General features: G+C 59.1%; 1 protein-coding gene across 3 annotated transcripts in view; it reads right to left on the bottom strand.

Annotated features, from left to right (window-relative positions):
• Positions 1 to 11978, bottom strand: part of SLC45A1 (solute carrier family 45 member 1) — a 24345-nt gene that overhangs the window by 5023 nt on the left and 7344 nt on the right. The window contains exons 1-6 of one of the 3 annotated variants that reach the window (XM_040619359.1): positions 10675 to 10783; positions 5849 to 6588; positions 3327 to 3498; positions 3207 to 3212; positions 1683 to 1859; positions 384 to 589 (exon numbers count right to left, since the gene is read on the bottom strand). In XM_040619359.1, coding sequence (XP_040475293.1) covers positions 384 to 589; positions 1683 to 1859; positions 3207 to 3212; positions 3327 to 3498; positions 5849 to 6588; positions 10675 to 10783 — 1410 coding nt within the window. Of the gene's footprint in view, positions 1 to 383; positions 590 to 1682; positions 1860 to 3206; positions 3213 to 3326; positions 3499 to 5848; positions 6589 to 10674; positions 10784 to 11978 lie in introns of those variants that run through there. The other 2 variants (XM_040619358.1, XM_040619357.1) reach the window with 2 other exon arrangements.

The following is an 11978-nucleotide window of genomic DNA, read 5'->3' as shown; positions in this document are numbered from 1 at the left end:
GACTCCGTTCAGCCAGGACTTTCCTGCGCTCAGGCTTTTTTTTTTTTTTAATACTGCATTAACCTATTGTTGACCTTGATCACTGAGTTTTTTGTGTCCCGGGTGAGTCCCTCCCTTGCCTCGCCCGAGGCCCCGTGCTAACGGGTGACCCCGAAACCTGGCAGAAGGTTTCCTCCCTCCCCGCTGCCCCCCCCCCAGAATGGGGCGCCCCTAGGGGCAGCTCCCTGCTCGGGTTTATGCTCTACTGTCACCAGCTGGTGACATTTCTTCATGCTTGAACGGGCCCCTCATTTCCAGCGCGCGGCCACTCCCGGGGCCACTTCTCGGGGGCGGGGGGGTTCTCCAGGCCCAGCCAGGCCTCTTCAGGACCCGGAGGCGCTTACCTTTTTGTTCTGGTAGTAGTCACACAGGAGCGAGTAGGGCAGGGTGCACAGCGTGGAAAATAAAATCCCGTAGGTTATGCACAGGGACAGGACCACGTAGAGGTTCCTGGACAGGGTGGCGAGCCCGGTCCCCAGGCCAAAGGCCAGGTAGGCAATGAAGTACAGCGTGCGGGTGCTGAGGTATTCCTCCAGCTTCTCGAGGATGGCTGTGGGCCGGAAAGGAAGATGAGCGGCCGGCGGACTGCCCGCTGGCTCCAGGGACTCTGTTTCCCGGGGCCACCTCCCCGGGGCCGGCCCTACCGCTGGCCGGCACCTCGCCCCAGATCAGAAGGCCTGCGTGGGGAGTCAGCTCTGGGGGCGCCCGGGCCAGGGTGGTCCAGAGGGACGGCAGGCCCAGGAGGGGGTGCCGGTGAAGGGATCGTGGGCCGAGACACCGAATGGGCTCGGGGTGCAGGACGGGGAGGCAAAACCAGGCCGGCAGGGAAACTGCTCCTGGGACAAGCTCGCCCCGCCGCCTGCCTGGGGTGCCACCTGGAGCCAAGGACGGTTTTTATATTTTTAGAGGGTTTAAAAAAAAAATCAAAAGGAGACAAGTATTTTGTGACACGTGAAAATTACATGAAAATTCCAGTTCCCGTCAAACATAAAGGAGGTTTTACTGGGACTCAGCCACGCACACTGGCTAGCAGCGTCTCACCCGAGGTGGCTTCCGAGCCACCCTCCCCGGAGGCCGCGCGGCCCACGAGGCCGAAAGCACCCACTCTCTGGCCCTTGATGGAACCCGGGGCTGACCCCCACCAGCACCCAGGCCCCCCGCTGGGACCCAGCTCAGCTTCCTGTGTCCCCTGGGTCCCCCACCGCCAACCTCAGGGTCATCTCAGCCTCTGGGCTTGGCTCTCCCCACCTGCCCTCCCCCTGCCCTCTCCCCCCCACCCCCGTTCTCAGCTGCCCCTCCCCTCCCTCTGGACCAGTCACCACGTGAATCCACATGGAAGGATGGGGGGCGGGGGTTGGCAGACAGCACACCCGCCTGGAGGTGACCTCCATGTTTGTCCCGAGGCCCCCCCTTTGCCCTCCCTCACGGGCCTTTCTGCCCGTGGTTCACTCGGGTCTGGAGAGACACCCCATCCCCCCGGGACCTGCCCCGCCACCCAGCACAGGGCAGCGCCGCCCGGCAGACCCGACAGGTTGTTCCAAACGGGGATGCCACGCCTGCAACTGTGCAGACACAGACCTCCCTTCATCCAACGGTCCCACGAGGGGACCCCGGCCGCGCTTCTCCCCCGGGGCGGCGGGCACCTGAGTAGAAGGCAGCGCTGAAGGCGTAGATGCACATCCCCCAGCAGCCCATGGTGACGCCGCTGTTGTACTTCTGGTACTCCTCCGACGCGTGCGGGGCTTTGGGGTCTCCCTGAAACACCACCTCGCCCATGAAGTCCGTGTAGAAGAGCAGCATCCCCTCAAATGAGAGCCACCCTGAGAGGGGCAGAGGGCCGGTGACCGCCGGCAGACGCCGCCGCGGCCCCTGCTCTCGCCAACAGGTGCTTTGACCAGTGATCAGAGTCAACTTGGCTTTCGCGGACTCGGAACTGAAGCAAGAAGCTGCCCACAGCCTCCCCACCCGGAGATCACTTTCCCTCTGCTGAAATTGGTAGGTTTCCTACCGGTCTTTTTTTAAAAGCAAATACATAGCCTTATAAACACTGGCTCTGTTGCATGAAAGGTCATATTCCATCCTTTCTCTGAACGCTACTGGCACGAGGAAAGCCAGTCCCTCACTCCTTCTAGCTGCCTCTCGGCAAGGAGGGGAAGAACACGCCGGGGGAGCCCCAGCCGCAGGCACGAGGGGGCGGGCGCCCCTGCGAGAAACACTCCAGGAGCGCAAATGCCCACAGAGGCCCACTCTGCCCTGTCGCCGATGAAACCAGGGCTCCGTTCCTCGGACGTTGTGTCAGTTTCGTCTTTGGTAGAGGAAGGGGGTGGCGTTTGTTGGACGTCTTGAACCCCAATAATTATCACGCACAACTTCCTCTGCCAGTAAATATTCTTAAAGAGCCCATTTTAATGGCAGCAAAATACTGCTTCTCACGTTGCTGGACATTCTTACCTCCCTCCGCACTCCTCCTCCACCCCCCTCCTCCCCGCCCCTGCTTCCCGGCGTCTGGCTATTATAAATCATGCCGTGATGAGAACCTGGCCCATAGGTTCTTGCTAACATTTCTGATTACGTTTTTGCAAAGAACGCCAACCAGGGTCACTGGGATCAAGGTTATGGACATTTTTAAGATTCTTGCCTTTGCCGATGCCTTCTAGAAAGACATCCTGATTTACATCCCTCCGTGTCTGAGAGCCCTAGAGTATCTCAAATTCTTAATCATCCTCAGAGTCTCAACACCCCGACGGCAAGGAGATACGGATGGAATGAACTGCAAGCTCGGGCTGCTCCGTGGCAATCCGAACACCAAGGCTCGTGGGTTCAAGGCCAGTGCCAGGCACCCGCGAGCACGTGTCAGTGTCTGTATGTGTGAATGTCTCAGCTCTAGGAGTAAGACAGCAGTGAGGCCCTAACGGGCTTAAGACACAAGTCCCACCTGTGGCGTCCGTCACTTAACTGTCAGTGGTCCAAACAGCTTTTGGTAATAGGGGCACGGGGGAAGGGCTGTGCCTCCGTCTGGAGCACCTGGCTTACTTCGGGGCTGCCTGGAGGAGGCATCTCTCTGGCCCTTCCTGGAGAAGAGCCCTCCAGGGCCGCCCCACGCCACGTCCTGCCCTTGGTGGCATCTAGACAGTCTAAACGGTGGGAAATGTCCCCCGGGACGGGACGTGGGGCTCTGGGGCGTCGTGGGAGGCTGGCAGGGGAGGGAGCCCCAGGTCAGGTAGCCGCGTCCCCATCACCGCCCCATCGCAAAGCGAGACCCAGGCTGGGACGCAGAACCGTGGGGCGCTTGGCCGGGAGCTCACCCAGGAAGTGGTTGACGCAGAGATTGCGAAGGGCCTTGGGCATGTTGCAGATGGTGGAGCACAGGTGCCGCATGGACAGAGGCTGCCCCGCCGGCTCGCCTGAGCCCGCCAGCGTGCTCTCGTACTTCACGCCGTTCAGTAAGATATTTGCCACCTGGAAAGGAAGCCCACAGAAAGCTCCTCATCAGAGCACCAGACTCCAGCCATCGCGTGGAAGTGTGTATTTTGCTGCGATGAGAAAGTGAATCAGAAACACACACACACACACACACACACACACACACACACACGGGCTGCACAGGGTCCCCTTCCCAGGCAGTGCCAGCCTTGCACCGAGCACCACCCTGAGCGACGCTGGTCGTCTCATCGCAGACCAGGAGCAGCCAAGAACAGCCCCGTTTGGGGGCGTGCCCACACTTCGGCCACAGGACGAGAGAGACCTGTGCCACAGAGAGCGAGTGGAGACCTTGCCAAACGTGAAACACATCTGAAATACAAGAACTATGGATCGGTTCAAATCCAGATGTTACAAACACCCCTTCTTCTCCTAAGAGCAGGGTATGAAAGAGGCTTATTGCAAGGTGACCGGGGAATCTGTTCCCAGCTCTCTCGGGCAGGGGCGACTCCCACCTACACGGAGGCTGGGGCGGCCGAGGCAGCAGGTGCGCGAGCAAACACACTTACCTGGGCCCTCGGCACGGGGCCAGGTTTCCTTCTGGGGCCCAGGAGCACCAGCCCGTCGGCAAACCCGCTCCCCAATTTGGTTTGCTAACTCTTCCCGACGCGAGAAGGCATCACTCCTCGGTCGCCCTGCCTGGGTCACCCTGCCTGGGGCGCCGGCACAGACACCAGCCGGGGGAGCTAATGGTTCTGCAAGCGGCAGGGGTGAGGAGGGGATGCCGCCCCGGCTCTGCAGGGGAGCCTGTGCTGTCTTCGGCTCCCAGATCAGCCAAGTGGGGGGCCCCAGAGGAAGCTAACAGCCCACGGCACCGGCCCCACGGACAGCCACATCCACGGGGGCTGCGAAAATGAAAGCCGCGTGCCCAGCTGAGGCTAGACGTGTCTGTGCGCAGCTCGTGAGCTCGACCTTCCTCACGGAGCTGGCTCCTCAATGCGGCTCCCCGAGAATGGACCTAGAAGAAAGGACTCAAACGAGAGTTGCGAGCATAACTGAGGAACTGGTCTAGAAGCCGGATGGAATGTTTGCAGCAGCCTAGGATGGGCCGCTGTTGACAGAGGTCGGGGAGCGCTCAGATGTCCTCGTGGGTGCGGCTGAGGCCCTTGAGCCGTTGGAGCGACCTCTCTCTTCCGTCGGCGACAGGACTTCCTAACCCTCTGGTGAGTTCTGGTTCTTCAGACCTTGTCCAGACCTGAGCCCAGGAGGTGCCCCGGTGAGAGGACAGCCACTCTCAAGGGACGGTGAAGGCAGCACGGGGACGACCGGCTGCCGCGCCCCAGAGAAGAGCAAACCAGACACGCGGGCGCCCTTGAGGACTCAACCGGAGAGAAAAGGAGCAGCCGCCTCCGAGTGGGGCTCCAGTCAGCCTCCCCCGAAACCGGGGAGTCCGTCAGTCCTGCCGGGAGTGGAGAGGGGACGAGGAGCAGAGCCCCCGGGGCCCAGTGGCTTCAGTCCTTGGGGTGACACAGCCCCCACACCGGGCAGGGCCGCAGGCCGCACCGCCAAGCCCCCCACTGTCACGCCACCTGCCGCCCGTGGGGCCACACAGTTTCTAGAAACTCCAAGTTCTCTCTGGAATCCTCTCTCACCCTTTGACCCCCCACCCCGCCACGGGCAAGTGGGCCCCAGAACTGTTCTGCTTCAAGTGACCACGTAGCCTTTCTTTTACTGAAGGTGGCCTCAAGCCAGCAGACTCTGACGGTGGTTAAAATCCCACGTACCAGCTGATGGCCTTTCAGCCATTCTGACATATACTGAATACAACACACAGCCTTCTGGAAGGTTCTTCGTCTGCACAGACCATGCCACACGCAGCCTTTTAGAATCCCAAGCTGTGCCAGCCTCTGGGATGGCCGGCTGAGGCCAGACTCCGGGAGGGCCCAGAACCGTCCGCTGGGCCTCCTGTGTGGTGTCCGCCCCGGGGGGGACTGAGCTCTGCTGGCCCCAGAGTCACGCAGCCCGAGCGCGGCGGGCACCGAGGGAAGCACTAAGGAGGCCTCTGACACACTCACTCCAGGAACCTCGGGGCCTGAGCTACCTTGGGGCAAACGTGGCCATGTTTCAAAGGAGTGTCCCTCTAACGGTGGCCAGCATGCTAAGCCGCCGATGGGCCCTGGACAGACCCCTGAAGGCCCTCGCGTGCGGCCCGGCCTCTGCCCCCGCGCAGGCCTTGTCTGCTTCCATCTACCGACTTCCCGATGCCTACGGCGGGGAGGGTTCGGGGGGTCTTTCCAGAGTGACAACCCCTCTCTCCACCTAACTGATGAGGGCGAACCACACACGGTGCCCTCGGACCCCTGCCCCACCCCCCCACCTTCGCTCATACCTGCTGACTGAAGGTCACGTTCCTCCTCCGGCTGGTTTCGGGACCCCCTCCTCCAGCCGCGTCCGGGATGGCCAAGGTCTGGGGTCTCTTCAGGATCCCGGCCGATCGCGGCTTGGGGGTGTCCAGGGAGCCCACCCTCAGCACGTCTCCGTCGGGGCCCGCGGCCAGGGCTGCCTCCCGCCGCTCCCCGAAGCCGCAGTCCTGGCGGTAGAAGCCGTCGGGGGCCCGGGGGAAGCTGACGCTGATGGCCGGCCGCGGGGCGCTGCCGGGGATGGCCAGGTAGGGGTCGGGGCCGCCCGTGAAGCAGTCGATGAGCACGCTGTCGATGTTGGAGGTGGCGAAGGACGAGGCGAACTCGTTGATGCCCGTCAGGGAGCCGTCCCTGCTGGCGAAGCTGCCGTACTTGGGCGTGAGCGGGCTGAGCGGGGAGATGGGGCTGGAGAAGCTGGCGTACAGGCTGGTGGCCGGGGGGCAGGGCAGGGGCTCGCCGGGCCCGTCCTCGCACAGCAGCGGCGGGGAGGGCGGCAGCGGGAGGCTGGGGCTCTTCATGGTGGCCTTCTTCTCGCCAGGGGGCCGCAGGGGTCTCTCGGGGATGCTGACCAGGGTCAGGACGGTGGTGACACTCAGGGTGACGGCGGTGAAGACGTAGATGACCCTGAGCTGCCCCCCCAGGGCTCTCCCGAAGCTGGTTTTGTCCCAGTGGATGCCCCCGACCACATATCCGAATCCTCCTCCGAGGCCTGGAGAGAGATGCAGGGTTAAGTCCCCCCACCCCCTGCGGGCGGCGGGGGGGGGGAGGGCCCTCGAGAGTTGCGGTTCCGTGTCTTACTCAAGTGGCCAAATCCTTTGCGAGGATCCAGATGCCGCATCGGTCCCTCCTACACCCCAGCAAAAATGCACGTGAGAATGGGATTCCCAGGGTCCTGCCGCAGGGTCCCCCTCTCCTGCTCTCCTGCTCAAGGGCCACCTGCCCGGGGCTGCCAGGCTCCACGGCAAGTGGCATGTGCCCTCCCGTCCACGGCTGTCCCCCTTACACACGGCCTTGCTAGAATACTGAATGTCTACCCTGGGTCACAGGCCCCTTCGAGAAGCCCAGCCCCAGCGCCAGTGCCGGGCAAGCATGGACGATCTCGTCTCCAACACGCAGACCACTGCACGTGTGTGGGGGAATTCACGTGGCCGCCCCGGTCTTGCTCGCCTGTTGCCCGCATCCTCATGCACGGCCCCCGCTAGCAGTCACCCCCAATAGTGACCAAGGACAGCCACCCTTGCTGTCTGGGTCAGCAAGCCGGCGGGAAACAACAGGGCTGCAGAGATTCGGTCCTCTGCCCCTGCTCACGGCATCCCACAGCCTCCGATAACAGGTAAATGGCAAACTGATTCATGCAGCCCAGGGTAAAAATGTGGGCGATGCCACGTCGCGCCCGGCCAGCAGCACCGCATACACTTAGCTCCAGAAAGTGCTGCTTCCCTGCCGCTCCCACGTCCCTAGCACCCCGGCCCCCCTCCCTGCTACGCCACGGGGCTGCAGCGTTATCTTATTTTGAGCTCAGCGGCATGTCGAGCCCGTCTGCTGGAGGGGAGGCGAGCTCTCTCCGTTCACTCCTGCTGTTGCTGTGATCCAAACAGCTTGTGCGATCTGGCCGCCCTCGCCTTTGGGGAGAACCAGCCACTTTTAAATAGTAACTTCTGTGGCCAGGCCTGGGCTCAGACACGCTCAGCTCAACCTTCCACGGGCCCCTCAAGGTGGCACGTGGCCCTGAATCCACTTACTTAATGGTTTCCCCCCTAGAACTCCCTCATCTGTCCCTGACTATCCTTACGGGCCTTTGAATTTCATGTCTCCCCTCCTCTAGTGTTCTCATCTCCCCACATTCGTGGCCCCGCTTAGCTTCCTCCCACTCTCTTGAAGACACAGTTGCTATTTTGTGGCCCTTATGTAAGGTCAGATTTGAGATGACCTTCATTAACCACTTTTTGTTTTTTAAAAGCAATGACTGAAGCAAATACATCCTCATGGGAAAGAAACGGTACATCAACTCTCCCTCAAAGAAACTAACAACCTGATTCAAACACGCGCAAAGGACTCACGTATCTACTTAGTGTCTCTTTTTCCCCCGGAAGACACACACATGGCCGAGAAGCACACACAGGGACGTTCAGCATCGCTAGACGTCAGGGAAACGCAAATCAAAATCACAATGAGACCCCGCCTCACACCATTAGGATGGGTTGTTTCAAAAAGCCAGACAGTAACAAGTGTTGGCGGAGATGTGGGGAAATCGGAGCCTCGTGGGGTGTGGGACGGGGCGGCCGCCACGGAACACAGTGTGCAGGCTCCTCGGAGAATGTAGACTAGAATTACCGCACGATCCAGTAACTTCACTTCTGGGTTTATAGCCCAGAGAACTGAAAGCAGGGTCTTGAAGAGACATTCGCGCACCCGAGTTCGTGGCAGCATGAGTCATGACAGCTGACACTTGGAAGCCACCTAGTGTCCATCACCAGGTGACAGATAAGCAAGACATGACCCCCCACACGACGGCGTGTTACTCAGCCATGCACAGGAAGGACTTTCCGACACCTGCTATGACAGGGGTGAGTGCTGTCCTAGGGGAATCAGCCAGCCACAAAAAGACAAACACTGTGTAAGGCCACCCGTATGAAGGACTCAGTTGTCAAAATTAGAGAGACAGAGGGAGCGTATGTGGGAGCCTGGGGGCTGGGTGCGGGGAGTGGGGACTCAGCGTTTCAGTTTTACGATATGAGGAGGTTGGGGGGGGCGGTGGGGATGGTCCCACCACGAGTGAATGTGTGTGATGCCACCGAACTGTTCACATAAAATTGGTTAAGATGGTAAATTTTATATTACGTGTATTTTAACACAATAAAAAAAGAAAAGGGGGCACCTGGGTGGCTTAGTTGGTTAAGCATCTGACTCTTGATTTTGGCTCGGGTCAGGATCTCAAGGTGGTGAGATCGAGCCCCGGGTCAGGCTCCGCACTGGCTGTGGAGTCTGCTTGAGATTGTCTCTCTCCTTCTGCCTCTGCCCCTCCCCCCCACGCATGCACCTGTGCTCTCTCTCTTTCTCTCTCCAAAATAAATAAATCTTTAAAAAAAGAAAAGAAAAGAAAAGAAAAGAAATAATACAGAAGACCATAAGGTAAAAAACGGGGGTCCTCCTTGCTACCCTCCGTACCCCAGCACTGGCCCCACCGAGACCCCTGCAGAAGCACCCTGGCCCCCCATCCACGCATGTGCGTAAATAGAGACAAGTGTGGCATTTTCTAGAAGAGGCAACTGGGATTGGACAGACTGAGCAGTTTGCCCAATGTCGCCCACTGAACAGGAGGAAAAGCCCATACCGCTTCAGGCTTCGCGATCAATCTTCCCGGTCTCCCGCCTCTTCACCCCGGTCCTGCGCAGCCCGGTCTTGTTACGTCTTTCCCTTGACCTTTAGAAACACTCCCCAATGCTATTTTAAACGGGATTGTTTTATTCCATTCTCTTTTGGACAAGGTACGTGTTTTATATAAGAAGGCTGGACGTACTGATATGTCGAGAATAAGCAAACACCATACTGAGTTCTCGGCCTGTTCCGCAGCCAGTCCTCTCCAGGCGTTCACGTGCACGGCCCCTGAGGCTAATCCTCGCCCTCCGCGCCTCTCACTTCTGCTAATCACACAGGCTCTGTGGCTCCGTGGTCGTTCTGGCCTCATGTCTCCCCTGCATAGGCCCGTGTCTCCTGTTTGCAGCAAGCACAACTCGGGCGTGCGTGTGACACGCACGTGTGAGCAACTCCTTGTCATATGCAGACTCCGTATGTGCCAATTCACCTACTCACTGAAACGTCTTCGTGACTCCAACACACACTCACACGCCACCACACTCAGTATTCCCGGGGGGCGCGAACACACCGGGGCCCAGCTGGGGCCAAACAGGGCGATGTTCGACCTCATTTCAGCCCTCAGGACTGTGACTGGCCAACCTTCTAGCTGTCTATATGGTGCCACATTTCTGCAGGTTTTTTGCCTTTTTGGGGGGGTGACATCACTGTCTAAAACGCCCCCCCCCCCCGTGTAGTGCTGATGCCCCACCGTCTCTCGCTCGTAAGTCTGAGGAGGCCATGCTGTGTCTTGTGAAGAAAACCTGTGTGTCAGGTAAGCTCCGCTCAGGCACGTGTTACGGGGCTGCTGGCGCGTGTTCCCGATTCGTGAATCTATGATAGGCGTGCAGAGGGTGGCTTTCAACAGAAACACATAAAACAAGTTGAGGTGCCGATCGGGTTGATGAAACTGGGACCAGAGGTTCCCAGGAACCTAACCTTGCAATTTTCCTGGGGGCGGTGACTCAGTTCTGGCGAATTCGGGGCTCGTGGGACTTTGTAGAAAGTAACTCCTCCAACAATGAGAATAAAGAGCCCGTGGAACCGTCTACACGGAGACTCACCCGTGCATACGAGTAGCTACAGCGAGTTCACGCACAGATACGCCCCTATCACACTCCGTAGTATCGCTGAACCGTATCGTCTGAAATGTGTATTTTCAATCACATCCGTGTTCATCCGTATATTTGAGGGTTTCTCTTCTTTTTAAAGATTTTATTTATTTATTTGACAGCGAGAGCGAGCAGCAGAGGGAGAGGGAGAAGCAAACCCCCCGCTGAGCAGGGAGCCCCATGCGGGACTTGATTCCAGGACCCCAGGACCCCAGGATCATGACCTGAGCCCGAGGCAGACTCTTCACTGACGGAGCCACCCAGGCGCCCCCGTATATTTGAGTTTCATAACGGGGTTTCTGCATCGGGGCGAGCGGAGGCGGACCTACCTGCCAGGAGCGCGTGGATGTTGAGGCCGCGGTCCTGGTCGGCGGGGCCGCACACGTCCATCATGTACGCGTGGCTGGGGTTGTCGGCCGAGTCGGCGCTAAAGTCCATCAGCACCACCCCGCACACGGTGAGCAGCAGCCCCCACCGGTGGTCGTCGGCCGAGTCGGCCAGCGCCGCGCCCAGGTCCCTGCCGTTGAGCAGGAGCGACAGGCCCAGCAACGCCCCTGCGGACAGAGAGACGCGGTCAGGCCAAGGAAACGCGCAGCCGCTCTGCCCCGCCGCCGAACGCTTCCATCTAGAATCTCTAGGGCCCCGAGAATTCCTTTCAAACCAAACTTCACGCAGAGCCCGTCGGCAAAGTCACCCGCAGACTCACCACGGTTTTTTGTGTTTTGGGTTTTTTTCGCTTGGATCAGGGTTTTTATTTTGTCAATCAGGGCGGGAATGACATGCACTTTATTAAGTCGTTCTTAAAAAAAATCGAAGGGACAGACCGACACAGTGAACTCAGGCCGGTTACAGGCTGCTCCCTGCCCCCGCGCCGCTGAGATTATCTGCCTCCCTGCTTTGGTCAACACGCTTTTAGGTTTTGCTAAGAGGAAGCAGTTGGGGCCTTTCTTTCTTTTTCTTTCTTTCTTTTCTTTTTTTTTTTTTCCACTTTATTCCAGTTCCAAAACAACAGACCTATAGCCAGGACAAGAATGAAAGGGCGTCTCCTTCCAAACCTTGAGGTACATCGGTCACTCCAAGCACCCAACAGTGGCTGCAGTAGGAATCCTGAAACAGAGCAGGCCAGTGGTCACTGCCGGGGTCCCCCCAGCCCACCCGCACGCCGCGCTGGACAGAGCCTCGTCACAGCCCTCAAACACCTGCGCCCAAACGTCCCAGGGCGTCAAACGAATACACGATGAAACTCGGAGTACACAACCCTAAGTAGGAAAACGGAAGACGGACTCTTGGAACAGCTCAGCTTCTGCCCACATTTTCTACTTCGGCCCCTCTAACGCACTAAGTGGCCGTGACCTTCCCTGGGAATCCAAGAAATTCCAGGACCTCCCCAGACCTAAACCACATCAAGCTTTATTGCTTGGATCCGCCGACGAGAGCTCCGTGTAAGATGGTGGTAATCCTTGGGGGTCTGTGAAAGGCCTGTTCTACGGTCTGGTTTAGATAAAGTCACTTAAAATACGGGCTGTGGCGACCCTGTGCTCCCCCACAGCCCCAAACTAAGGAGAGGAACTTAACTCTAGCTCCTCCCTTGTCCCCTGGGGACCCTCTAGCTGCTTCAACTCAGGCTTCCGGA

The sequence above is a fragment of the Ursus maritimus genome, unplaced genomic scaffold, assembly GCF_017311325.1.
Source record: "Ursus maritimus isolate PB19 unplaced genomic scaffold, ASM1731132v1 scaffold_32, whole genome shotgun sequence".
Lineage (NCBI taxonomy): Eukaryota > Metazoa > Chordata > Mammalia > Carnivora > Ursidae > Ursus > Ursus maritimus.
Note: the sequence above shows the minus strand (reverse complement) of the source record. Positions and strands in the feature narration are given on the sequence as shown.